This window comes from Sapajus apella, unplaced genomic scaffold (genome assembly GCF_009761245.1).
Source record: "Sapajus apella isolate SASKATOON/1434 unplaced genomic scaffold, GSC_monkey_1.0 scaffold2, whole genome shotgun sequence".
NCBI lineage: Eukaryota > Metazoa > Chordata > Mammalia > Primates > Cebidae > Sapajus > Sapajus apella.
The window spans coordinates 71,955,070-71,980,602 of record NW_022436942.1 but is presented as its reverse complement, the minus strand read 5'-3'; the positions used below and the strand labels follow the sequence as shown (position 1 = coordinate 71,980,602).

General features: G+C 52.6%; 1 protein-coding gene across 2 annotated transcripts in view; it reads left to right on the top strand.

Moving 5' to 3' along the window:
* RBM19 (RNA binding motif protein 19) overlaps positions 1-25,533 on the top strand; it is a 143,354-nt gene that overhangs the window by 91,471 nt on the left and 26,350 nt on the right. For both annotated transcript variants that reach the window (XM_032240672.1, XM_032240664.1), the window contains exon 22: positions 13,259-13,364. In XM_032240672.1, the coding sequence (XP_032096563.1) occupies positions 13,259-13,364 (106 nt within the window). The remainder of the gene's footprint in view (positions 1-13,258; positions 13,365-25,533) is intronic.

Below are 25,533 nucleotides of genomic sequence, written 5' to 3'. Positions count from 1 at the left end.
GGGGAAATGCACAGTAGAAGGTAAAGTCCCTTAACATCGACAAATGAAGCAGGGTGACAGCAAATGCTAGTCTTGTGCAGACAGGCGGGCTGGGTCAGAATGCCTTCAAGGTGGCATCCTCCACCATGATGCTGTTCTCTGTCGCCGTTTAGCAGGGCGATGACTGGGCTTATAGGTTCCTCTGATTGTCTCTGTGCTAAGCAGGTCTCCAGGGTGATGGTGAGATGCCTGGCTCTTGGGTCTCCAGGGCCCAGCACTCCCCACTCGGCACAGACACACGTAACTCAGCCCGTCACCCGCACAAAGCATCTCATTCCTCCCATCACTGAAGAATGAGGGGTTTCCCAGTAAGTGGCTCTGCCATCTTATGCCTTTAAGTATCAGCCCTCTGAAAATGACCATTCGGTAGAAACCTTCCTAAAATACACAGTGCCATTTCTAACCAGTGCAAGGAGTCCTAAGCCCAGGCCAATCGGGGGACACAGCCAGACCTGCTGAGGTGCGTCTGCTGTTTGCCCCTGTCTAAATAGCCCAGGCTGCTACGCTTTTCCAGTGGTTTTAGTATCATGTTTTGATACTTTTTGTGTAATCAAGGGGTCAGCAGACTAAAGCTCACATCCCCCCTTCATCTGTTTTTATAAATAAAGTTTCATTGGTAACCTAGCCACACCCACTCATTTCATATCATCAAGGGCTGCTTTCACGCTACAGGGGCAGAGTGGAGGAGTCACAAAGCTAAAATGATTGACTGCCTGACCCTTTATAGAAAAAGCGTGTTATCCCTGGTCTAATCCGTGGCTGCCCATTGTCACTTCCTGAAGCCTTTTAGGAACCTGCCACTATTAATCCCAGTGCCCTTTTCAACTCCTCTGGGATGAGAGATTAAATAAACAAGTTTGTTTGTAAAGTAAAAGTAAATAGGCTTTCAGTGGGCCACAGGGTAGGGCCAAGGGCTTTCCCGTAGGTGACAGGCAGAAGCTTAGTCTGTGGGTTTCAGGCATCATTTTGTTTGCCGGGGCTCTTTATTTTGGCTTCTCTGGAGTCTTGATCAGTGGGCGACAACATCTCCTTGTGCAGGCTGAAGTAGTCAGGTGGCCTGAACAGGATGTGACTTGCTTTGCTCTAAGCTCCTTATTCCCTGAGTCTCTGTGCTGTCCCCTAAGTGGTGTCATTGGCTCATATTCCATTTGTGCCCCACAAGAGGAATCTGGTACCCTGAACCATACGCAGGGGGCTCCCCCTGACACTGGAGGGCCCCCGTCATAGAGATGCCCTCGGGAAACCATGTAGATACGTCTGGATGCTGAGGTGTGTTACCTTGTGTTTCTCAGAGAGGTCAGCACCCGATAGTCACAAACTCCTGTGTCGTGACGCTCAAATCTCCCTGGGATGTTTTCCTCTTGGGCAGTAAATAGAAGCCGATGTTGGTGACTGTGGCCTGCTGCTTGGTGCTGTTAGTGTGGAGACGATAAATGGAGAGTCTTCTGATTTCATAGGGACTGGTTCTACCTACCCACCTGTGCCCCTTGAGCCCTAGAAAACCCTACCAGCTCAGCGGAAGTCCTCCCTGTATTTGGAAGATCTTGTTGCTCTACTTTTCCACTGATTGCCCCCTTATTCTCATCACCTAGGTAGGAGGATCCAGGTCATTAGAAGATTCTGGCCTTAGCTCGAGGAGTTAAACAGGCCAGGAGGGCAGCGCAGTGCAGGGCTGGTGCAGGGCAGCCCGAGGCCACCTGGACTCATGCTCTGCAGACCACATTAGGGTTCTGAGCATTGAAATGGATCCGAACCAAATGATAGGGCCCTTTCGGTGTGTGTAGGAGACGGGGCAGGGGAAGGAGTGGGCACAGAGAGGAGACAGCAGGTGCTGCGCAGTTGAGCAGCCACCCTGAATCCAGCCGATTCAGGAAGCGTGGCCACCAGCAGGCGGCAAGTAGCAGAAGTGGGTGTGAGCGGGTAACACGGTATGTCTCCCTGCTCGCCACCGCCTGCTCTCTGAAACAGTAGGTCCAGCTCTCTGCTCTGTTTTATGACGGAGCTCACCCCATCTTCTCCTCCTGCCTCGTCACTAACTTGGTTTCCACCCTCAGCCTTCTGGAATCCTGGAACTGCATCTTCGTAGCAACCCCAGGGTAGTTGAATCCAGTGCCAGAGGTTTCTGGATTTGGTGTCAATGTGGAGCAGCCCTGGGGCCCAGGAATTCACCCCTTAGTGGCCTTTCTTAGAGCAGCAGAAATGGGCAAAGCAAAGGGTGCCAAGTTATGCACAGTGTTCACCACAGCTGGTGACGTCCTGGATTCTCTCCTTCTCCTCTCGGAGTTTCTGGAGTTACCGTGGAGATATCAGGCCTGATGGAGATAATAGCAAAAAGCAAGCTATGTGGCTGATTAATTCTTGAACCATTTTTAAGCTAACAAACAAGCGGCTGGGTTTTTTTTTTTTCCTCTTTAACTTTTGTCCTTCCTCTTTTCAAACATTTCTTGTACTGAGGATAACAACACCAAAGGGTGTTAAATTGGTTCTGAATGTCCACCTCTGGCTGGCCACATTCTAGTAACGATTTCATTAGCCTGAATTATCCACTTTATTTTCTTGTAATGGGATTAGCTGTACTTGAGGCAGCTGAAGACCATAGGGGGAGAAAGTGTGGGAGAGCGTCCGCTGTGTGTTTCATTAACCCACTCAGGCAGAGGGGTGGAACTGACCAGAACGTGGTACCCCAGGCTGGAAATTGTGCCTCCATCCTCTCCTGAGAGGAGGAGCACGCACAGCTGTCCCAAGGGCTTGCTCCACCCAAGGGATGGCAGGGGTGCCTGGGTCTGGCTGAGGGATGCCTCCTTGGGAACAGTTTCTTCCAATTATGTTGTAAAGCTAGTAAGACATGTGGATAAGAGGGAGATCTGCTGCTTTTTCAGAGCTCCATGAGTCACAGAATTATATCTGGCCCCTTTGCCATCTTAGCTCTTTGCTGGGAACTCCTGACGTTCACTAGGAGGGGTCCGACTTGCTTCACAAGCTCCTTCTCGCTTTGACCCAAAACATTGTAAGGGCTTAGGGAGGAGCCACCTGCTTGGCACCAATACAGATCCTTCTCATGGACAAAGGTATTACTCACAGCAGCTTCCATTCATTCAGTTCCTGATATAAGCCAAGAACCATGGATTCAACAACATTGTGTTAGGCGGTGGGGTTGGTTACTCCCATCTTATAGGTGGCAAAACTGAGCCTCAGAAAGGTGGTGACAGTGCTAGGCTGAGATCTGAAGCAAAGTCTGACTTCACGCTTAGGTCCTTTTGGTGATGCTGCGACTCAGCCCCTTGCTGTCAGAGGTAGGCTTCCTCTGCAGAAGCTCCTGGCTGTATACAGTCCTTGGTGAATTAGCAGTGTCACCAGAATGCTAGTTAAAGACAAAGGTGTATGCTCAGCCCTTCTGAAACAACTGCCTTCTCCTCTCCCACATTGTATTGTACCTCCCAGCTGTGTTCAGTGGAATATCAGTGTCCTGAGAGATGCTAATAGCTTTTCTTGTTTGGGAATTTGAGAAATACTGTGTCTTTTCCCTCGCTTTCCCAGATAAATCCTCCATGCACCTAATATCTTAAAGGCACTGACAAGGTCTGCAGCAGAGAAACTTGCTGGACTCTGTTTAAAAAGATGTCTCCCAAACTTAGCAAATCCCGGAAGCCTTTACACACAGAATACCTATTAATATCTTTCAGGACAAGTTCAAGAAACACTTTTTAAACGTTATCTCTGATTTGTAAAACTCTTGTTTTTATGAAATTCTCTGCCCGAGGATTCTGTTCAGGTTCAGCAGACAGTGTTCCCCCTTCAATTGCTTCGAACTCCATGCACAGATCTGCCCTGTGTACTGTGAGGCAACGGGGGGGCGAGCCTAGGCTTTGGGGTTTCATCAGGCCTCAGTGTGAGAACTGGCTCACCATTTAATAGCTTTGTACATTTTGGTAAATCCATTAAGCAGCCTGAGCCGCATTTTTCCCGTATGTAAAATGGGCAGACAGCTGCCTCACAGGATCACTGAGGACGCATAAGAGCAATACATGGACTATTCTTAGCACATTACCGGGCCTGTTGCATGCTCTCAAGTAAACGGGATGACTACAGAAAGTGCCTCTGATGGAGCAGGAGGGAAAATATTACAATGTCCATTTCTACTTAAGTTTTATTTCGTCCTTCTAAATTTCCTAATATTTATTTAGTTAGTTTTTCTGAGATGGAGTCTCACTCTGTCGACCAGGCTGGAGGGCAGTGGTGCAGTCTCAGCTCACTGCAACCTTCGTCTCCCGGGTTCAAGCAATTCTCCTGCCTCAGCCTCCCCAGTAGCTGGGATTACAGGTGCGCGCCACCATGCCTGGCTAATTTTTGTTTTGTATTTTTAGTAGAAGCGGGGCTTCACCATGTTGGTCAGGGTAGCCTACTACTTCTAGCCCCGAACGATATCCACCTCGGCCTCCCAAAGTGCTGGGATTACAGGCGTCAGCCCCTGTACTAGGCCTTAAATTTCCCAATTTTTAAATATTTAAAGATCTGCATAGACAATGATGAAATAGCAGTACATGTACGTATCATTTATGTGTTTTAAAATGTACATATGATGGGCATGCATGCTGAAAACTATTTGCTGAGAGTGTGCACCAACCCTGGGTTGGAGGGTATTGAAAACCAGCGGCTTAAAATCATTGCCCCATGGAGGCCAGAGCACATCAGGTCCACCATTCTTTCCCGGCCCAGAGCCTGGTGCCTGCACACAGGATATGCTTGGGAGATACTTGCCTGGTGATTGCAGGATCCACAGTATCTGAACGATGAGTCCCATGAAAATTCCTGCCAACCTTCAAACTTTGGTTTGAGTGCCGGCGATCGGTGAGGGGTGATTCATTCATTGCAAGTGCAGCCGCAAATGTGTTCACATCTGAGGTAGATGCAGTGCAGCAAATTGCGGTGGCAAGACCCTCTCTGTCCCCAAGAATCCTGCAGAGGCTACAGGATGTGAACACAGCTGAGAGAGCTGGTAGGCTGCAGGGCCAAAGGAGAGGTCAGGAAGGCCCTGCTATTTGTCCTAAGACCTGACCCCAGGTCATAAGGAGGTAAGAGGATTCCTCATTTGGGGAAGTAGACCAGCCCTTCTGATGTCTTGAAATAAAAAAATCAGAATGGGGCTCAAATGGAGGCGGCTCACAGACCGCCTCTGTTGTTTTTGGCAACACGGTGTCTTGACCTTATTACCAATGTTTAAAAATCTCACTTCTTAAAAGAATCTGGATCACTGGCTTCTTTGGAAGAAGGGGAAGATCTGCTAGTCCTGGACCCAGATATCCACCTGGCCATCTAGATTGGGGCTGAGTGGCCCCTGCCCCTTCCCCTTCAGTGGGTCTCAACCCTGAGCAGGCCCACACTCAGAGGGCTTGGTGCAGCCCCAGAGCTTCTGATCCAGAAAGACAAGAGGGGGTAGACTTTGCATTTCTGACAAGCTCCCGGGTGATGCTGATGCTACCAGTCCAGGGATCGGTCCAGGCTGGAAATGATTTTACCAGGTTCACTCAGCTGGGAAGGGCAGAGCCAGGCCATGAGCCTACTTCTTCCAGTGCCAACCACCCCCCGCCATCCAGTGCCTCTCAGGAGAGTCCATGGATTCCATCTGAAATGCAGGCCCCGACTCTGATTCAGAAATAACCATTTAAGTGCTCATCTCTGGGACTTCTCATCTAGAAAACGAGAGGGTCACGCTTGCCTGGAAAGGACCCCAGTGAAAGGCTATTGAGAAAAGCTAAACGCCATCCTCCACACCTCTCTTTTCACTTTCTTGGAAACTAGGCCATTTTTCAGCCTCCAGGAGGCAGAAATAAAAGGGAATATCATGTTGATGGTGATAAGGTTGCCTTTCTACACCTGGCTCTCACCATGATGAGCAGTGAGTAACTGGAGAAGTTCAGTCTAAAAGGCACTCTCTAAGAGTGAGCAAGAACAGAAGAGGAAGAAACTCCACACCGAAATATGCCTCTGTTAAATGGCTTCCAAAGCCATTGCCCCTTGTCAGAGGAGGCTTGACCCTGCACTTTTTACACACTCATCAACGTAACCATCTGCAGGAGAGAAAGCATCTCAATGCACGGCAAACCCTGCTGAGGCTCCTTGTTTGTGTCTGCACCTTGGCCCGGGTTGCCTGTGGAGGGGCCAGTGTCTTCTCTTTCCCACCAAGCAGCACGCGATTTGAACATCATCGTCCGGACAGTGTTCCCTTGATAAATGATCTAGTTGTCCTCCATGTTTTTTTTTCTTGTGATTATTCATTGCCTGGAAGGAGTAAACATGGATACTTTGGAAAGAGTGTGGATTCTTGAGGACCAAACGCTCCTTGTAATAGCATATGGTTGTGCTACATAAAAGAACACCCTCCTGTGGGACAGAAAGACTGAATGTGTTGCCCCCAAATGTGACTGTGCTTCCACAAGAGCATATCAATTACATGAGCAATGCATGTACAGTGAAGGGACCTGACACTCGGGGAGAGGCCAATTGATGAATCCCTGATTAAACGAATGGATGGAATGAGTGCTAGACACAGTCTCAGGTTCTGTAGACACAGCAGAGTATAGGAGCCCTGACATCTTGGAGTGCACTTTCAGTCTCTAGCAAAAGGAGGGGAAAGATAAGTACAGAAGCCATTTCAAACAGTGCTCAGATGTGATAGGCAGGGGCTGGTGTGCAAAGGAGGCAGCGTTAGATAGAATGGTGATAGAAGACCTCTTCGAGGAGGTGGCATTTAAGCTGAGGATTGAATGGCAAGAAAGAGTCAATTGTGAAAACATCTAGGTAAGCAGGTTCCAGGCAATGCAGAAAGCAAGTGCAAAGGCCCTGAGGTGAGCATACATTTGGTGGGTTCAGGGAATGGGGAAAGCCAGTGCAGATTCTTCATAGTAAATCAGGGGGTTCAGGGCATGAGGTAAGACTGGAGAGCAAGAAAAGTAAGTCTGCTCAGGCACAGCCTTGGGTCCCAAGTTAGGAGCTCAGAAATTATTCTAAGGATGCAAAAACCACTAGAGAGTTGAACAATTTGGAAGAGGTGATGACTGGCATATACACATAAAACGCAAGGCAGTAGTGGCCATTTAAACCAACAGTGGGCATGGTGATGACTACACATATTCATCAAACCTGGGACAGTAGTAGCCATTGAAAGCCACTGTGGGAGTGGTGATGACTAGCACATACTTGTGAGACTCGGGGCACTAGTACCCATTGAAATCCACCAGATTGATTGGATTAGCCTCTCGTAGAGAGTTGGATGGGGCAGGCTTGAGACCACCCATCACTGAAGGCCTTAGTTTGTATATATCTCAGAAAAAGTGAGAATTCTAGATGATGGTTCCTGTTCCTAAGCCTCCCTGCCCTACAGAAATTGCCCATTATAGATGAAGGGATGGGTTAGTCCGTAGCTGTGCAGTTGGTGTATTTCTCCACCTTGCCACAACTGGGGATTTGGCCACATGGGAACTCCTTAAGGAAAGGGGAATGTGAGACTGGACGCAGTGCAAGGCAGCTGCCAACTTACCTCATTTGTTGCCCAGTGGGAGCTGTTCTGTGGATCCTTAAGTTCACTGGTGGGAGCCTCCTTAAGGATGGGGCCAGAGGGAGAAGCTAGCAAAGATAAAGCATCCTCAGCTCTAGACCTTTATCAGTGGAGATAAGTGGCTTTATCCCAGAGACGACTTGTGCATCTGAGGAAGAGGGGATCTCACTGGCTGCCTCCCAGCTAAGAGACTCCCATGCAGCTGCCCCCAGTCAGGTGAGGGCCCCCCAAGAACAAGGTGAATGCCTGACCTGCTGGTGACTCCCTCCCTGCACTCTGTATCATCTTTCACTACTTGTGAACAGATGAACCAGTTGTGTGAGGGCTCAGCAAAGCGTAGACCTGTGGGGAACACCACCCACTTTGAGCCCAGCTCAGCCTGATGTTGCCCATGGAAGCTCGAACAAGTCCCTTCACCCCTGGTGGTAGGTAAGGACTCACTGAGACCTTGGAGAGATCATGTTACTTCTTTGAGCCTCAGTTTTCTCCATCTAGGAAATGGGAATGCCATTGCTCAGCTCACAGGGGCCTTGTGAGTTCATGTCCATCAGGTGCTAACATGCTGCAGGGCACATAAATGCGGAAGACGTACCCAGTGAATGGACAGATGTGCGTGTACGAGTGTCATGTGTTAGAAAATTGGTGGGGGTGGCATATTTGACAGGCTTAATGCCAAAAGATTTAGCCATTTTTTCTTACCTCTAGAAAGAGCAGAAGAAGCATACAGTTTTTTCTTATCATGCCACCACCCCTTCATCTTGTGCAGATCACACTATTGTTCTGCCTCTGGATCTCCTGGGTGGCAGCAGACTTTTTTTCCTCAACAGTGCCTTGCGCGCAAGTGGGGAGAAGTTATGCCAACAAACTCCCCCACATGACTCAGCATTTCTGCTGGGATTCTGGTGCTTCCAGCATATCCAAATAGTGAGGAGGACTTATGTCCTGGGAGCATAGTGGCAGCTGGCATGCGGGCTGTGGGGTTAAGCCGGCCTCCCAGCCTGCCCAGGCTCCGGGTACCAGCACAGCTGCAAAACTGCCCAGCTCTACGTCTCTGGAGGGTTCTCGCTCCCTCTGCCTCCTCCTCCTCCTCACTTCTTTCCCCCTGAGCCTATCGCTTCCATCAGGGAGGGAGAGATCGACCCAAGATGATTCTTCTGTTTTCCATAGCAGCTGCTGGCCAGGCTGGGGCAAGACCAGTCAGGGGCACGCAGTTTGCACAGAGGGAGGAAATCCCCACCCACCCACACACTGGCCACACACAGACACACACACACGCACGCGTATTGTGTCTGCCTTCAGGCCTATGTGCAAACATGACTTACATCCCCTGACTTGTTTATGAGGGCTGGGCATAATTGGCTTGCCTCACGCAACACCTCGGCGCCCCATCCCACCTCGTCCCCCCACACGCCTCTAAAGAAATTAGAAAAGTGACAACAAACTCCAGTTATGGAAAACCCACAAATTCACCACCAATCATGCTCCTGGCATGGCAGAGGGGGTGGGACTGCAAGCTGGGGGAGTAATTGGTGAACCCAGGGTGAATGAAATAATTGGAAAAGTGAGGTGTGAGTTTGTTACCGAAGTGTGAGCATGGTGGGGGAGGGGAGGAGGGCTGTGTTTAAAAGCCTGGTATGTCCTCTTCATTCACAGCTTCTGATACAGTAATTGCTACTTTGTGGTTTCTATTATCTGCACAGTGGGGAGCGTGGTGTGCGTCTCCTTCCCCAGCGGCAGAGCTGGGCTCAGGAAGGAGTTCCTGGGTGCCCCATGTTCTTCCTCCCCAGTCCCTGGTGGCCCTGCCCAGCTTCACCCCCACCGTGGCCTAAGCTCCCAGAAGACAAAGGTTCGTGCTCAACTTCCTTCAAAAGCTGCTCTTAGAAACGGCTCCGTAGACCTCGCTGTCAGATAAGAACCTTAATAATGGCTGGTATTTATATATCGCTTATCTCCAAGGAGCTAAAGGTACTTCATTGATTTCTTCTCCCCCAACCTTTTTTTTTCTTTTTAATTCTCTTTCGATAGCTCTCTGAGATCATTAGTATTGGCCTTATATGATCCCACACCGTTATACAAGTGACCGAGCCACTCACTGTCCAGCTTTGTTCTTGGGCTGGGAGAAGCAGCCCGGGTGAGAAAGATCTCGCCTGGATTTTGAGTTCTTGGGGTCATGGGACATGGGCAAGTCACCTTTCTTCTCTGGCTCTTGGTTTTCCCATCAGTAAAACAGAGGCATGGAGATGATGTATTTAAAAGACTTCGCACATTCGAGGCACTTGTTGGTAGCAGAGGTGCCGGCAGCAATGATGTCTTGACGCCTCAGCCGTGAGTTTCAGGAAGTGTCCACAGACATCAAGAAGTTCCTTCTAAGATCTAACCCTAACCTTCCAGTATCTCTTTAAGCCCCAGTTCTCTCTTGTCCTGTTCTTAGAAGGCAGGAAGAAACCTGCTCACCATAGCCATTTCTCTGACTCCCTGAAGAACAACAGGATTTCTGAAGCTTCTAGAGTCTTCATAGGCGGCATTTCATTTGTCGTGCCGATGTCTGCCTGGAAACACCCGACCACAGCTGTGACCTCCCCAAGGCCCTTCAACCGCCTGGGACGGGATCCCCAGCTCCCTGATCCCTGCCCATGATCCCAGGTAGATCCAGGGTGCCCTTCTGTCCCGGCTTTCCCCACTGTGCTCTCAAATGCCACTTCAGCAGGCCACGAAAGCATGGCTCCTGCAGCCTCTCCTCAATGGCGTTTCTCTCTACCTTTTAATTATTTTTCTCGTCTTTCTCCAGACCCTTAGCTGCTTACCATGCACAGAGCATCCACAGCTTGCGATATGCTGCAGAGAGGGAGGAATTAACCTCAACAGTCTCTCTCCCTCTCTCTCCCCTACCCCTTCTCTCCTACACTCACAAACACACACACACACGCACACGCGCGCGCACGCGTGCACGCACACCCACACACAGTCTGACTTACCAAAAACCCCTTCTCTCCTACACTCACAAACACACACACACACACACACGAGTCTGGCTTACCAGAAATTAGACAGAGCTAAGAAATCTGGACAGAGGTCCTTGAAGACCATGAAGGGATAGGAAATTGTAGCCCTGGTGGGCAGAAGTAGAGGGCTTGCACACAGTGTGAGCAGACGGAACTGGGACTCAGCCTACCTCCCCTTGCCTGGTGGTCTTAGAGAAGTCACCAGACCCCCAGGAGTCTGCACAGGGCATTCCCAGCCACCCTGCATGGGCCTTCCTGCTTTATCCCAGACCTGGCCAAGACTCGGGAAGAAAGAGGCCCCAGCTCTTGCCAGTGGCCAGTCCCCGTCCAGGTGATGCAAGGAGGTTGAGTCATTATGCAGCAGAAAAAGAGCTCAGGTGTGACAGCAGGCATGCCTGGATCTGCATTCTAACCCTGCTGCCTGTGAGCAAGGACCCTGGCTCCCAGAGCCTCAGTCTCTTCATCTGTGACATGGGGATGATAAGGCTAAGAGAGTTCACGTTTGTGCTGTGTGTTTCATTTCACCCTCATCACCGCCCTCTGCGGGTAGCTGTGATTTACCCAAGGTAACGTCTACCTTCCAGGGCTACCATTTGCTTCTTCATTCGTTCCAAAATCATCTTCAGGTTTCTACCCTGAGCCAGACGCTGGGCTCACTGCCACAGGTCTGATGATGAGCAAGATAGATGGGGCCTGGACTCTTGCGGAGCAGAGCCCTAGCCCCGGCCATAGAAGGCAGAGAAGTAAACAGGCATGTACCCCACACAGCCCTGGTCAGGGAACACAGTGAGCAGTGACACTGTGGATGGAGGCAGTCACCCCGGCCTTGTGGGGGTGGGAAAGACATCTCAGGGCTAGTGCAGTTAGGGGGATGCCAGGGCAGGGACAGAGGGACCAGCACACCCAGTGGCTGTCTGTGACCATGTTGAGAAAGCACCCAGCCTAGTCCTCCCAGTACCCGTCAGTTGCCTCATACCAGCTCTGAATGCTCTCAGGCTCCAGCCCCATAGCCACCGGATGTGCCATCCCTGCGGTCTCAGTGGCCCTCTGAAGACTTGGACCTAAAGAACCATTCACCTGAAGGAGCTCACAAGAAAATTTGTCCATGCCCTGCCCTCCCCGTTCAAAGCCAGCAGGGCATAAGGGCTTTGGTGGAAGGAAGAGCGGCAGTGTCTGTCATGGGATGCAGCCGCCTTTAGGTGGCAGAATGAAGCAGGGTTTGTGGGCTTGAGTCCTCTCGGCTCTCCAGCCTCACCTTGTCCCCACCTGCCCAGCCGCTAGTCCCCAGCCCCGGCCCCCCTCCAGCAGGGAAGCCTGACCGGGCTCCAATCCCCACGTTCCTGGCTCCTTCCCCTCCCCGGGAGGCTGGCCTTGTCACCAGTGCCTCTCTGCCGTTTCTGGTTGCCCATGCAGAGGAGGCACCAGGAGGGGGGAGCGGAGCTGCTGGGGAGAGCTCCGAGGAGACGTGCAGATTCATTTTGAGGATTCATAATGCTGCATTTACACACCGTCCTGCCTTCAGAAATTGGGCTGGCAGATGCCTGGTCATGCTGGCAGGGCTGTGGGTTAACGCCTCAGATTTAGCTTATATCATTTCACGAGAGCTTAGGGCCTTTACTGTGTTTTTTACCCAATCGGTCTTTGGCCCCGAGGCATCCTAGACCGTCGTGCATATGTGTGTGTGCCCAGGCGGCCGCAAGTGTGTGTAGATTTTCAAATAAAATAATACCTCTCTTCAGATGCCGTGCACATTAAATATTTATCGGCAGCAATTTGTGCGTATTTATTTGATAAATGGACATTAGGAAGGGATTGGGGGGTGGGAAGTCAGACAGGGAGGCAAGGGAGGCCTGGAGAAAGCCCTATCCCTTTGTCCTAGAATTTCTCAAAGGTTTACCCTGGAGGAGAGGAGGGAGCCGGGGCGGCGGGCCGGTGTTGGCAGGGGGAGTGGTCCAAGGCCGTGGTTACCGGTTTGATCCCTGTCAGGAGGAGCCAAGCCATTTTCTTCTCCAGAGCTTTGCCCGACTTTGGCTTAGAAGATACCGAAATGATAGCTCAGAGGGAGGGGAAGCAGGGTTTAGATGGAGTAGCTGTGTGTCATTTGATCACTGACGAAACAAATGTCCCAGGTTCCAGGTCCGAGAGAAGGGGCCCCATCCCATTCACTCAGCCCAGGGTCACCGTGTGCTCAGCTCAGACGTAGAGGCGGTTTGGAAAGATCAGGAGACCCTGCTGATCCATGTCCAGAGCCCCAGCTCACACACATGGGCAGACCCATTGCCCTGACCAGGCTCCCCCCCTTCCCCCACCGCCAGCCTGTCTGCTTATGTACTAGGCAGGGTCCTCCCCGGTGCAAAGTTACCCCACAGGGAAGTGGGGCCTATTGAGGGGCAGAGTCTCTCTAGCCGTTGCAGAGGAACTGAAAATTCTCCAATTGCATCTCCAGCCCGATTGTTCCCTCCCTGCCCTGCCTGATGGCCGGGGCCGGGGAGGAGAAGGCCGCTCATGCCCCGGAGCTGACACGTGCGTGCGTCTGTGTGTGCCTGCCAGCACTTGTCTTTTATAACTCAAAGGGATTCACGTGTGAGAATCAGTCCTGCCTCCCCCACCTCCCTTGCAGGCCTCTATTCTTAAACCCCCATGTCTTGCCTTTTGTTTCTAGCACCTTTGGGGAGTTGAAGACGGTCCGCCTGCCAAAGAAGATGACCGGGACAGGCACACACAGAGGCTTCGGCTTTGTGGACTTCCTCACCAAGCAGGATGCGAAGGTGAGACCGTGGCTCCCTTCCCCGCCTGTCTGGGACCCTTTGAGGAAAGGCAGCCAGGCCTCTTACACATGGATTCCCCTCCCCATGCAGGGGTTCTGTTTTTGCCTTTGATTTTGCTTAATGTGTACATCATCCTTGGAGAAGATCCTAGGGGTCTTGTATCTGGAGGAAGGGGCAGTTTCTGTGTCCCCTTCCCTCTCCCCATTTCACATGTGCAGGAGCCTGGGACATAAACTGGGGATGGGAAGCAAATGGGTGTCCCAGGCTTCTCCAAGTCATCAAGAAGATTCCTCAGTTCAGGTGGGCCCGTGGGTAGGCAGCATGGGAAATGCCACGCAGAGAGGGCAGAGCACTGGGAATGGAGAGCAAGAGGCACTTGAGAAGCAGCCTCAGAATGCGTCTTTCCCTTTCTTTTTTCCACTCGTGGCCAAGGGTTCTGTTTTATGCCGATTATCTGTGTGGGCAGCCCAGGCAGGGGCAGCCATGTGCAAGCGTGTACCAGGATCCCTCCAGGCTCCTAGAGAACCTTTTATTTTTGAAACAAGGCAACATCTCCAAATTGGCTCAGTTCAGCACAGCCAGGCTTTGCTCCCACAGTGGGTGCTGGGCCCAGCCGCAGGTGTGGGGCAGAGGCTATGTGAACAAGGCCCCGGGTGTACCCAAAGCCACTGCCTTCGAAGCACCAAGCTTCAGGTCAGAATCCGGAAGGAAGGTGGCAGCAGAGCTGTCACAGTGCGCTGCCCTCTGTGAGCTCTGCCTGCGGTGGCCAGTCCCCTCTCTCAGCCTCACTGTTCCTCAAGGGTAAAATAAAGTGACAGGGAGGTCTCATTCTTGGCTGGGATCCCCCCTACCTCTGATGAGCTGTTCCTTGGAAGAACAGTGAGCATTTCCTGGAGTCACAGCCATGGGCTTTAGCAGGCTGGCATCACAAGAGGCCCGGGGGTGGGTCAGCTACGCAGAGCCAAAGGTGGCAGCTCTGGGACACAGCTGCAGCCTTTGTGGACCCTGGGAACATGCACAGGCAGAGAAGGCACACAGGGACCCTCGGAGAGCCTCGCCAGCCACCTTTGTCTCCGAGTCTTGAGCTGAAGTGCCTGTTTTGTTGACACATGGCTGTGTTTGTCCGGACATCTGCTCCTCTCTCCTCCTGGCTGGCAGCCTTTCCCTTGCCTCTCGTCAGGGACAGCAGGGGACACACCTTGCATGCAGCAGGTCATGGCCCTCACCCTTACAGCGGGGCAGGCACATGGGGCCCTGTGTTGGTTCAGGGCTGCACTAGAGGGCTGCCTTTCAGAGTACCACGCGTGGCAGCTCGCCTCCCACCGGCCTTCCCTGTGCCACAGCTTTCTCATCTGCGAAACGGGAATGATGGCCATGCCTCGCCCCCCAGGGTTAGGGCAGGTGATGCATCAGAGGCACTGACTGGGTCCTGACATGTGGTGAGCACTCAATACCAGCACACTGTTTCCTTCTCGTTGCCACCAGCCCGGGTCCCTTCAGAGCCACCCTTGGTCCGTGGAATCGTGCACACATTTGATGCTCTGTGGACAGAAGGGAGTGCAGGGCAGCATCCTTTCTCCACTGCATTCCACTGAGCTCGACTGGGTGGTGACGGTGTAGATGTGTTGTCATCCGTCTTATAGCAAAGTTCCTATAGGAAGCTGTGCTTAGGGGAGAAATGAGGGATTCACTCCCTGCCCCTAAGAAATGTCTCTTACGAAGACCGGTGTGAGAGCTTGTCGTTAGAGCACAAACTTCAAACCCAATCAGCCTGAGTTTGAACCCCAGAGCTGCCCTGAATCTCCCGTGTGACCTTGAGCAAGTGACATCCTTTCTGTATGCCTCAGTGTCCCCTGTCGTAAAATAGTCATAGGGCTTTTCATAGAGTCATTGTGAGGTTTGGATGGGGTGATAACCTTAGAACAGGGCCTGGCCCCTGCGTCCTGGCTGTTGGCTATGATGAGGAGGCGGAAGGCATTGGTGGTGACGATGGTGATGATCTGAAATAAGGGGATATTCTCCTTATTTGACCAGCCACCGGGCCTCTTATCTGACCCACACACTGGGCATCTTGTGATGCAAGCCTGCTAAAGCCCAGTGGGTGCGACTCCAGGAAATGCTGACAGCAGCTCAGGAATAGCTGCTGGAGGTGGAAGGGATCCTACCCATTCAACGAGAGCAGAGAGCAAAGGTGTCGGAGCCCCTTCCCTGGAAGCCCTGTTTCCACACAGCAGCCTCTCTTCAGCACCCAGAGGTTGATGCCGAGTTGACTCAGCCCTTGGGACATAGAGGGTCCGACCAGGGCTGGGCCTGGCCGTGAGCCCTTTGACATTTCACTGTGGGCTCAGTTTTGCCCTTCAGCTTTATTAGGACAGAAGGTGGACTCCCAGGTAATCAGGGCAGTGCATGTCATTAAGGAGGTTCACCCAGTGCCCAGGCGGCCTGAGCTTGGCACCTCCAGGCCCAGCCACGGATGCTCATTCTGAAGCCCAGCACAGCCCTCTGGTGATTTATGAAGGTGGCAGCTCCTCCGCCTCCATCCCTTCCCTGCCTTCACTTCGGGCTCTGGGAGGAGAAAGGGCAGCTGAGGACAGTACAGGCTCAAGTCACAGCCCCTCCAGGATTGGCCCTTCTCCCTGTCAGGAGGCTATTTCTGGTCCCGCCGTCCCTGCAGCGACTCTTCCCTCTCCCACGCTGGGACTCGTACCCTCAGTGCCCGCCACAGGATGCGCTGATCTTCCAGGAAGGAGGAGCCCACCACAAGCACATCTCTCCTATAAGAATCCCTTTGCTCTTTTTGCTTCCTGGGGAAGCTGCCACTGCTCTCTCCCTCCCTGGCCCCAGGTCTGTCTGGAGAACTTTATTATCTCTGAGTGGAACATTTAGCACTCTCCACTGACCCGAAGAATCCTGCACACTGCATATTACTGAATAGAATTCTGAATATTGTAAATATCTAGTTAGCTCGAGGGTAGGTGTGAGTTTGAAGAGGGAGAGCAATACTGCCAGAGACATGGAGTCAAAAGCCCTCTTTTTTATCTCAGCAGAAGGAATTAGTGAGAACCCAGGGCTGGTAGAGGAGCCTCCATGATCCCAGCCTTTCAGGGCCGGCTCCCATGCATCCCCCCACCCCTCCGTGGAAGCTCTTAGGGAAGGAGACCTCCTTTAGAAACCCTTCCTGGGGCTCCGTTCAACCCTGACCCACTCAGATCCCCTGCCGAGGGCATTGATCCCATTTCCTGCCATGGCACCCTCAGTGAAGATAGTCGCCCCCTGTGTTGGCATCGGCCGCCTCTTGAGCCAGGAGGTCTGCCCCAAGCAGTCCTGAGATGGGAGGAAAGAAGGGAGGGATTGCCTGAAAGGAGGGGGCAGCTGAGCTCATTGTAGAAGGTGAGGCTAGAAAGGAATAGAGAAATGAATGGTTTCTGGGAGGCTCCAGTGCTGCGGCTTGAACCCCGGTATCTCGACTCCCGGAACAGTGCTCTTTCCCCATCATCCACCAGCCCATTTGTCCGCTGGCAGAGCATAGAAGAGTTAAGACATCCCCTCGATACCAGTCTCTGCTGTGGCCCTGAGCACGTGCCGTCTCCACCATCCCTGAACTGAGGGGTTCTAAGTTGTCTGACTTTTCTCCATGAGACCCGCGTCCCACTGTGCGTGTCCCCCAGGGCTCTGTTATATCCATCAGGCCCCTTCTGGATCAAGCACACACACACCCAAACTGAAAAGAGAATCCTTGCAAGAGGTTCCTCAAAGGCTGTTGTGGCAGAGCTCAGAGTAACCAGGCAACTGATGATAATAGCAAGAGGCTCCCTCGAGCGCCGGCTTTGTGCGTGACATTCACCACACTCGCACCGTCCCACCCCACCCCAACCTGCGGCAGCCCCAACCTCAGGCGGGAGATTTGCATCCCGTCTCCCTCCCCGGCCTCACCAAGCATTTGCTAAGCTCCAGCGCTGAAGGTACCGCGGAGCCCTGTGAATTGATAGGAAGCCCAGACCCCAGTCTGTTACTGAGCTGCTCGGGTGAACCGAGGGTGGGTCTTGACCATCTGCCCTTGTCACGGGCCCTGGTGACCAGAGCCCTGCTCAGAGGAAGCAGGATCGATGAGCTGGCATATTCTCCCAACCTAGGACATTCTATCAGCCCCTGATGTCCCGGGCAGTAAATGTCAGTCCCTCCGAAAGTGCTGGTGTTATCAAACCTCCGGGTGTGATGATCCGGCATTTCTCAAAGAACCTTCCCCCACGTGTGGAGGGAAGCAGGGGACAGAGGTTGATGAGGGAAGGAGAATGGGGGCAGTGCAGGAAGTGAAGGACTCGAGCAGGACTGCATCCTGAATGCAGTGGTCTCCTAGGTGACCTGGGTCTGCACCGTGTACACGACTGTCTGTTGTGTCATCAGTGCCATGCAGCCGGGGGACCCCACAACTAGGATGTTTCTAAAAGGGTAATATCTTTGAGTTGGTAAAAACTATCAACTTCTGGAAGCCCGTCTTTGGCAGGGGTGGTATAGAACATTTGCATATATGAGTTTTAATCCTCATGGGACTCTAGGAGATAGGTGGTAGGAGGCCATTGGACAGTGAGGGAGACCAAGGCTCAAAGGGACAAAGTTGCTTGCTCAAGGTCATATGGTGGTGCTTGGCAGAGCTGGGAAAATCTGATTCCAAAGCTTATATTCAGGGATTCCTCCTTCCTTCGTTCACTGGTTCACTTAAATTCCATGTATCTCCACACCAGGCTCTGGGTAGAGCCCCTTCTCCCTGTCATGCCATCCCACCACCTCTCACCCAGCCCTGACACCTCACCAAGGAGAAGGACTCTCCAATTAGATGGACACTTTGGAGGAAGGCCAAGAAGTTGTCCCTTAAAACGTCTCTTGGGAACAAGTCCAGGATGAAGTCCACTCCTTCCAGCACTCAGAGGAGGAGTGGGCATTCAGTGAGCTGCCCCTGCTAGCACACACTACCGTGCTGCCTTCCAGCCCTACCAAGCCCGAGGCGTAGCCCCTCACCGAGGAGGCAGAAGCCTTCCACCTGGGCAGGTGTAGGGGGGCTCCCTACCACGCGCATTCGTCCCCATTGGCTGAGTGGCCACCAATAGCCACTGGGACTCCAGTTAGAAGCCGCCACCTCCTCTTTACCCAGGCCAGGCTGGTCCTGGAGGAAGAAAGGAAGGGCAACGCAGAAGGGGAGGACCACAAAGAACACACTTGCATCCCAGAAGCCAGAATATTAATTTTTTCCCATGCATTGCGCCTTTAATTTTTCCCTTCCCCGGGCCCACCACGCCTTTGTACTTTTGCAGTTGCAGCTGTTTTTATTTGCCGCCGCTGCTGTTGTTTTAAAAGGTCTATTTTCACATGGAATGTTATCCAATTAGCAGAGCAATGTGTTGGCTTAAATAAACACTTGGGGGGAGCCGGCAGTAGGGAGGCGCGATGGTGGTTGGCGCTGGCAGGCAGGGCTGTTCTCACTGTGGTAAACAGCCACAGCTGTCATCGGAGGGTCGCACCACTTAATGTCTCCTTCCCCGTTTCTCGCTTTTCCCTCTGCCAAGGGTCGGGGCAGAGGAAGGGGTGTGGACATGTGGCCCAGGCACTCCCCCGCCTGGGGGATGCCAGTGTTTTGGCAGGGGCTCGCGTTGGGCTTCTCAAGGAATGTTCTGTGAACCTACTGTCTTCACCTTGCAGATCCCAGCAAAACCAGACCTATAGTGGGAGGGATTGATGGTGAGCGAGGCGGACAGAGCTCCTTAAGGCAGGACAGCCTTCCTCTTCGCCGGGGGCCCAGCACCCAGCACAGTGCTGGGCCGTGTTGTGTGCATAGCAAACGATCACTATTAGATTGTCAGTGACGTGCGTTCAACACACGCTTGCTTACATTGAATGCAGAGAAGGAGGAGCATGCTACACAGTGGTTACGGTGGCCTGTGATATCAAGCGGCCTCTTTGCAGCTGTGCAGATGCGGACAAGGGACTTCTGATCCCTCTAGCCCAAGTGACTCGTCCCCACACAGGCAATAATAAGGCTGCCATTGAGGCGTTTGTGAAGACGAAGCAGAATGTTGCGTGGAAAGCATTTAACACAGGCTGTAGCACGTGACACCACAGAAGCGAGGGTGGCTGAGTGTGCCTCTGGGCCCCCAGGGATCAGAGGTGCTGCAGCTGAAACCTAGGCATCCGTTGTCTTGTGTGCCCCAAAATGTTAACTGGAAGCAAATTCAGGAATCAGAGTTTTGGCCACACTTTTCTGTTCAGTTGTGCATGTGACATGTGTGCACTCATGACTGTGCTGTAATTGTGGGCTTTTGCCAAGTTTCCTTCAGCAGAGCCCAGGAGGATTTGAAAATGTGTTTGACTCCCAAGCTTGCATTTCAAGGCAGCCTCGGCCAGCACACCTAGGTATGGGCTGAGTCCTGGGATCAGGATAGGCCGCCCTCCTCAGACTGGCAGGTGAGCAGCCCCTGTGGCCAAGACGCAGCCAGGATGGCCCCCTCTGCTAATTGTGTCCCTGGAGCCTCGGTGTGGATTGAGACCTGCACAGTCCTACTGAGATCAGAGTGAGAGGGACGCAGGTTCAGATGTCCTCATTTCAGATTTATCAGGCAGGCAGGCAGTACTAATCATCAAGGAAAAGTAAAAATCCCCGCTAAGTTGACAACCTTCCTCCCTTTTAATAGCATTAGAATAAAATTTTTTTAGACAGTCTCACTCTGTCACCCAGGCTGGAGCGCAGTGGTATGATCTCCGCTCACTGTAACCTCCACCTACCAGGTTCAAGCAATTCTCCTGCCTCAGCCTCCCCAGTAGCTAGGATCACAGGCACGCACCACCACGCCCAGCTAATTTTTGTATTTTTAGTAGAGACGTGTTTTCTCCACGTTGGCCAGGCTGGTCTCGAACTCCTGGCCTCAAGTGATTCCCCTGCCTCAGCTTCTCAAAGTGCCGGAATTACAGGCGTGACCCCCCCCCCACCACCCCACCTGGCCTAAAATAAATTAAAAAAAAAAAAAAAAAAAAAGTTGACCACCATTGGCACCAGCCCCAGGTCCCAGATCAGGCCCTTCCCCTGATGCTGGGCGTGGGCTGAAGGAAGAATGCTGACTTGTTTGTGCTTCCCAGCAGCTCTGAGAGGCTGAAGCGCCATTGTTTTGCAGTTGAAAAAGTGAAAACTCAGGGAAGTTTCTTAAAAGCAGCAGGGCCAGACCTGTGCCTGAGGGGAGCCCAGAGCCTCAGCAGCCCAGGCTGCCTGTGGCCTTGTGGCTCGGTGCCCATGGGCCCCTGGCATTGGCCCTCCCCTCTCTCCCTAGTGGCTCTTTCCCCTCCCAGGGGTACTGTAAACTGGCAGAGGTCAGAAGTGTGTCCCACCTTTGTCTCCTCCTCGTGTTTGCCTCACCATCACCACTCCAGAGACTGAGTAGAATCGCACTGAGCTGAGCAAACGAGGGAATGAATGAATGAATGAATGAGAGGGAGGAGTGTCTCTGTGTCTGAAGAGTTCAGGAAGCTCAATCTGGAAATGGGACTCTAGATGTCTCTCCTAGGAGCTCACCCTCAGCTCCACGGTGTCATTTCTGGGAAGGGACCAGGATAGGAGCACCCAGGATTGTGCAGGGAGCTTAACTTACTCCGGACCAACGCCTGCCTAGCAGGCAGCTACCCCTGTGAGGACAGAAGCAGCTGGTGAGGTTTGCTGAGAGCTTTCTCATAGGACAGTGGGAGCCTTGGGACAGGAGGAAAAGGATCTGTCTCTCTCTCTCCTCTCTCTCTCTCTCTCTCTCTCTCTCTCTCTCTCTCTCAGGGTGACAGTGTTAAAACACCCCAGGGAGGCAGACCCTCCTCCCAGAAGTCCTTGGCCTCTATTTTTTGGCCAAGTCTGCAGAGAATCCTCAACAGTGCCAGCCCCTTATTCTAGGTGTTGGGGGCACAGCGGGTTTGGGAGGGGTTGGCGTTGTCCCTGTTTGGACAGATTTAGTGTCTGCTGAGAGATACAGCCCTCTGGTTTTGCCAGAGACAGCTCCCTGGGGAGCAGAAGGACCCAGGAGAATGCCTTGGACTTCTCAAGATAGAAATCCTGTCCTCAGCTCTGCGCAGAAGCCATGGCCCAGGGCAGTTCTTCGAAGCCCCTAGGGACGGGAGTCCTGCCAAGGGCGTGCATGGGCTTTTGTTGCTGTGAAAGGAGGTCTGTCTCCAGGGAAGCTGCAGAAAGGTCAGGCCCAGCACCTCACTGGCAGCCTTCCAGTGCCTTCCCAGTTCTTGAAAGAAGCCGCCAGGCCCAGCCATAGCCTAGCCTGCGGCTGTCAACCCCACACCACCTTAGCAGATTGGCCTCTAAGGGAATCCAGAAAAGGCGGCAGGAGGCCAGGCCTCTTGATACCTGGAGTTCATGGCTTGAGTCAGAGGAGCTCAAAGAGCTGTGATTTCAGGACAGCAGAGCCGGAGAACTGGATCATGAGGGCAGCCCTGGACTCTGGCTCGACCTGCTCAGTGCTTTCCTGGGTGGGCCTCAAATTCTCAGTAGGGCCAAGGCATGCAAGACACACCACCTAAGGTAGGAAATTTACCTGTCCCCGGTCAAGGCAGAGGGACTCCAGGCAGCCATCTGGGTCTGGGTCAGGGATCTGGCAGAAACAGGACCTACCCCCACCCCCAGGTGAGGCGAATGAGGAGGTCTTTACAGAGGCTTGCTAGGGCTAAGGGCCTCACCAGGGATGGTGAAGCGACTGTCGCCTGCCTTAGACCAAGAGGAGGGTTGGAAGAAAAGCTAGGGCTGAGGCTGCCAAGAAGAGGCCTTAGCAGGAGCTGCAGCCTGCAGGAAGGGAGAGGGGAGCAGCACCACCTTCTCCCCCCTCTTCTCCTCCCTCCTTTCCTTTCCCTCAGTCTCCCACAGTGCCACCCATTTGCTTCACCTCAGTGGAAACCAGAGGCCGAGGGAGCCCTGGTCACACTGTACAGATGGAGGGGGGACCAGGAATAACCAGCGCGGGCCATCTTTGATGGCAGGAAGTGCTCCCAAGGGCGGGAGGGGCTTCTGTTCTGTAGCGTTCGTTTTGCTGGACCCCTGCATCTTCGGGGTTCTGTGCTGGATCTTCAGGCCTCTCCAGCAAGCCAGCTGGGGGTCTGACGTGCAGTCTCTCGAGCCCTAGGAGTGCAGGTTACTGTTCCCATCTTGCAAGGCGCCAAGCCAGGCATGTTGGGAGCAGAGCCAGACCCAATTTTTATTTGTGTATCATTTCAAAAGGCCAAATGTCCCACTCGTCTAGATGGTCGGGGACTGCCTGCTCTCTCAGAACGGGACATACTCCTGTCCCCACCGTGTTTGTGGTCTATAAAGTGCAAGGGTTTGAAGGGAACTGTGGCAGGACATGTCAGCCAACCCTCCGTCCCCAACTAGGACCAGCCTAACCATCTACCCCAGTCTGGAGACATGTTCTCGAGACCCCTAGTGAAAGAGACGCCATAGCGCGCTTTGCGGACATGGACTGAATGGGCTCTGCCCAGCACCAGGCTGAGGATCTTAAGGATGGAACACCTTCCCTCCAGGGTTCAAGGTCGAGTCAGGGAGACTGGCACACAGAAAGCATTATGGGGCAGGAGCAGGTTCTGGAAGTGGAGGCGGATGTTCTGGGCACAGGGAGGGTGCCTGGCTGTTGCCTGTGCAGGAGAGGCAGACCCTTCCCTGGGCCGTCTGTCCAAGGGGCCCAGAGACAATGTGTAGAAGCCAAAAGGAAGAGGGAGAAGGAAGTTGACCTGCATACACACCTTGGCCAGTGCCTCAGTTTCCCATTCTTTGAAATGGGAGAATAATGTCTATTCTCAGGAGTAGGCTGAGGTCATGTGCTTGGAGTTCCATGGAGCTAGGAGATAGGGTCATCCATGCTAAGACAGCCTTTGATGCCACAAAAAGAAAATCAGACAGCAAGAGCCAGACTTGGAGAGGAGCAGAGGGCCAGTAACTCCTCAGTCTCCTGAGACAGACAAACCTGGGGGCTGTTTTGGCAGGGGAGCACATGCCTGCAGCTGAGATTTGGAAAAACACTTGGGGGAAGGTGGAGGTCAAGTTTCAGTGGGGTCAAGTGTAGGCAGAAACCAAGGAGGGAGCTGCTGGTGGACCTCTCTGGCTTGCACTTTGCCCTCTGTGGTGCCTGGAACCTAACAAGCTCCTCTCAGTCTTTCCGGTGCCACGAAAGCCCCTTGAGGCCCGGGCCTGCATCTTCCTCCTCCTCTCCCCACCTGCCTTGCCTCCTAGAATGTGTCAAATATGACAAGCTCTCCTTACACTCTTTTAATGAAACACAATTACTCTGGATTATCCAAGGCCAATTTTAGCCTCAAATCACTGTCCTCACACCGCCTGCGACAGTTTGAGGCCACCACATTCCAGCCACCCAGGTAGTGGGCACTCGGGAACACAACCTGATTTCATATTAACCTGCAGGGACTAGAACGCGGCAGGGTAATTCTGCTATTTTTGGAGAACCACGCATTGCGTTCTAACCTCGAATACAAGAGCTTTTGTGTCTTACCTTCCCTTGGCCCTGCTCTTTAGCAGGATAATGAAAAAATGGAGGCGTACATCATTATAACAGCCAATCTTAAGTGACTCTTGTTATGTGCCAGGCAGCGTTCTAAGTGTCAGACTTCACAGTTCCCTGAATTCTCACTACTCTTTGCTGCTGCCCTTCTTTTACATATGAGGAAGCTTGGGCCCAGAGAGGTTCAGCAGCTTGCCCGAGATCACACAGTTCGTAAGCACTGGAGCAGGGATTTGAACCAAGGCAGGCCAGCAGCAGAGTCCATCCTCTAAACTGCCATGCCACCAACCCTCTTAGAATGAAGAGCTCTTCCAGAGAGAAGCCAAGAATGTGTCAGAGGAGTGCAGAGGGGAGAGATGAACATTTGTGAGAGGTGATATCACAAAGAAGCCAGGAGAGGGCATTTTTTAGTAACTCCTGCAATGAATGGAGACCTCCCTGGGCTTTCTGTGGCACTGGAATGGAGAAGTGGTTTCCAAGGGAGAGAAAGAAACATGGAAATCTGTTAGCAGGAATCAGAGAGGCTGGGGCTGGGGCCTCTCACACAGACCTACCTCCTGGGATCTTACTCCATTCTTCGGAGTTCCAGCCTAGCATTCACCAGATGCATCCCCTTGGCCACCCCCACCCCATCGTGTCCCAGGGACCACAACTCCTCGGGGACCCTGGCACGAGGATGGAACATCCGCCACCCCAGACTCCCCACCAGTTCCTCTCCCTCATCTTAAAACCCCAGCACCCCCAGTCAAGCCGTTTCTCTGCCTCGCCAGCTGAGAACGCGTGTGTTTTAAAGCTCTGAATGGGCCATTTCGGCTCGGAGTCCAGATGCATTTTTATATCCACATGGAAAAAAATGCAGAGGCTCTGCTGGCAGTCAGAGTTTTTTTAAATTAAAGTTAAAAAAAAAAGGAAAGAAAAAGTTTTCTGCACCTGGTCCTCCTCAGAACAGCACGGAGGAGAACAAAGCATTTCTTTAATTTGGCCGCATGTCTAGTTTTAAAAAGATGCATGTTCTAGTCACCTCCCTCCCGTCTTTTCGGATTCATTTGTTTATTGACTGTATACTATGTGCTGCCCTCCATGCTCATTTTATGTATGTCCCACAGCCAGTCCCAACACGGATGGGGAAACTGAGGCTCAAGATGTGGCAGATGATTACCCAACTGCGTCAGTTCCCTAGGGCAACTGTAACAAAATGCCACAGACTGATGGCTTCAAACCACAGAAATGGGCCGGGTACAGTGGCTCAGGCCTGTAATCCCAGCACTTGGGAAGCTGAGGCGGGAGGATCACTAGCGTTCAGGAGTTCAAGACCAGCCTGGGCAATGCAGGGAGACCCCATCCCTACAAAAATTGAAAACCTAGCGAGGCATGGTAGCATGTGCCTCTGGTCCCAGCTACTCGGTAGGCCAAGGTGGGAGGATCTCTTGATCCCAGAAGTCTGAGGATGAAGTGAGCCATGATCACACCACTGCATTCCAGCCTGGGTGACAGAGCGAGACCTTGCCTTAGAGAACATTTTAAAAATCCAGAAATGTGTCTCACGGTTCTGGAGGCTGGAAATCCAAAATCAAGGTGCTGGCCGGATTGGTTCCTTCCAAGGGGAACCTTCGTGGTGCCCTCCCCTGGCT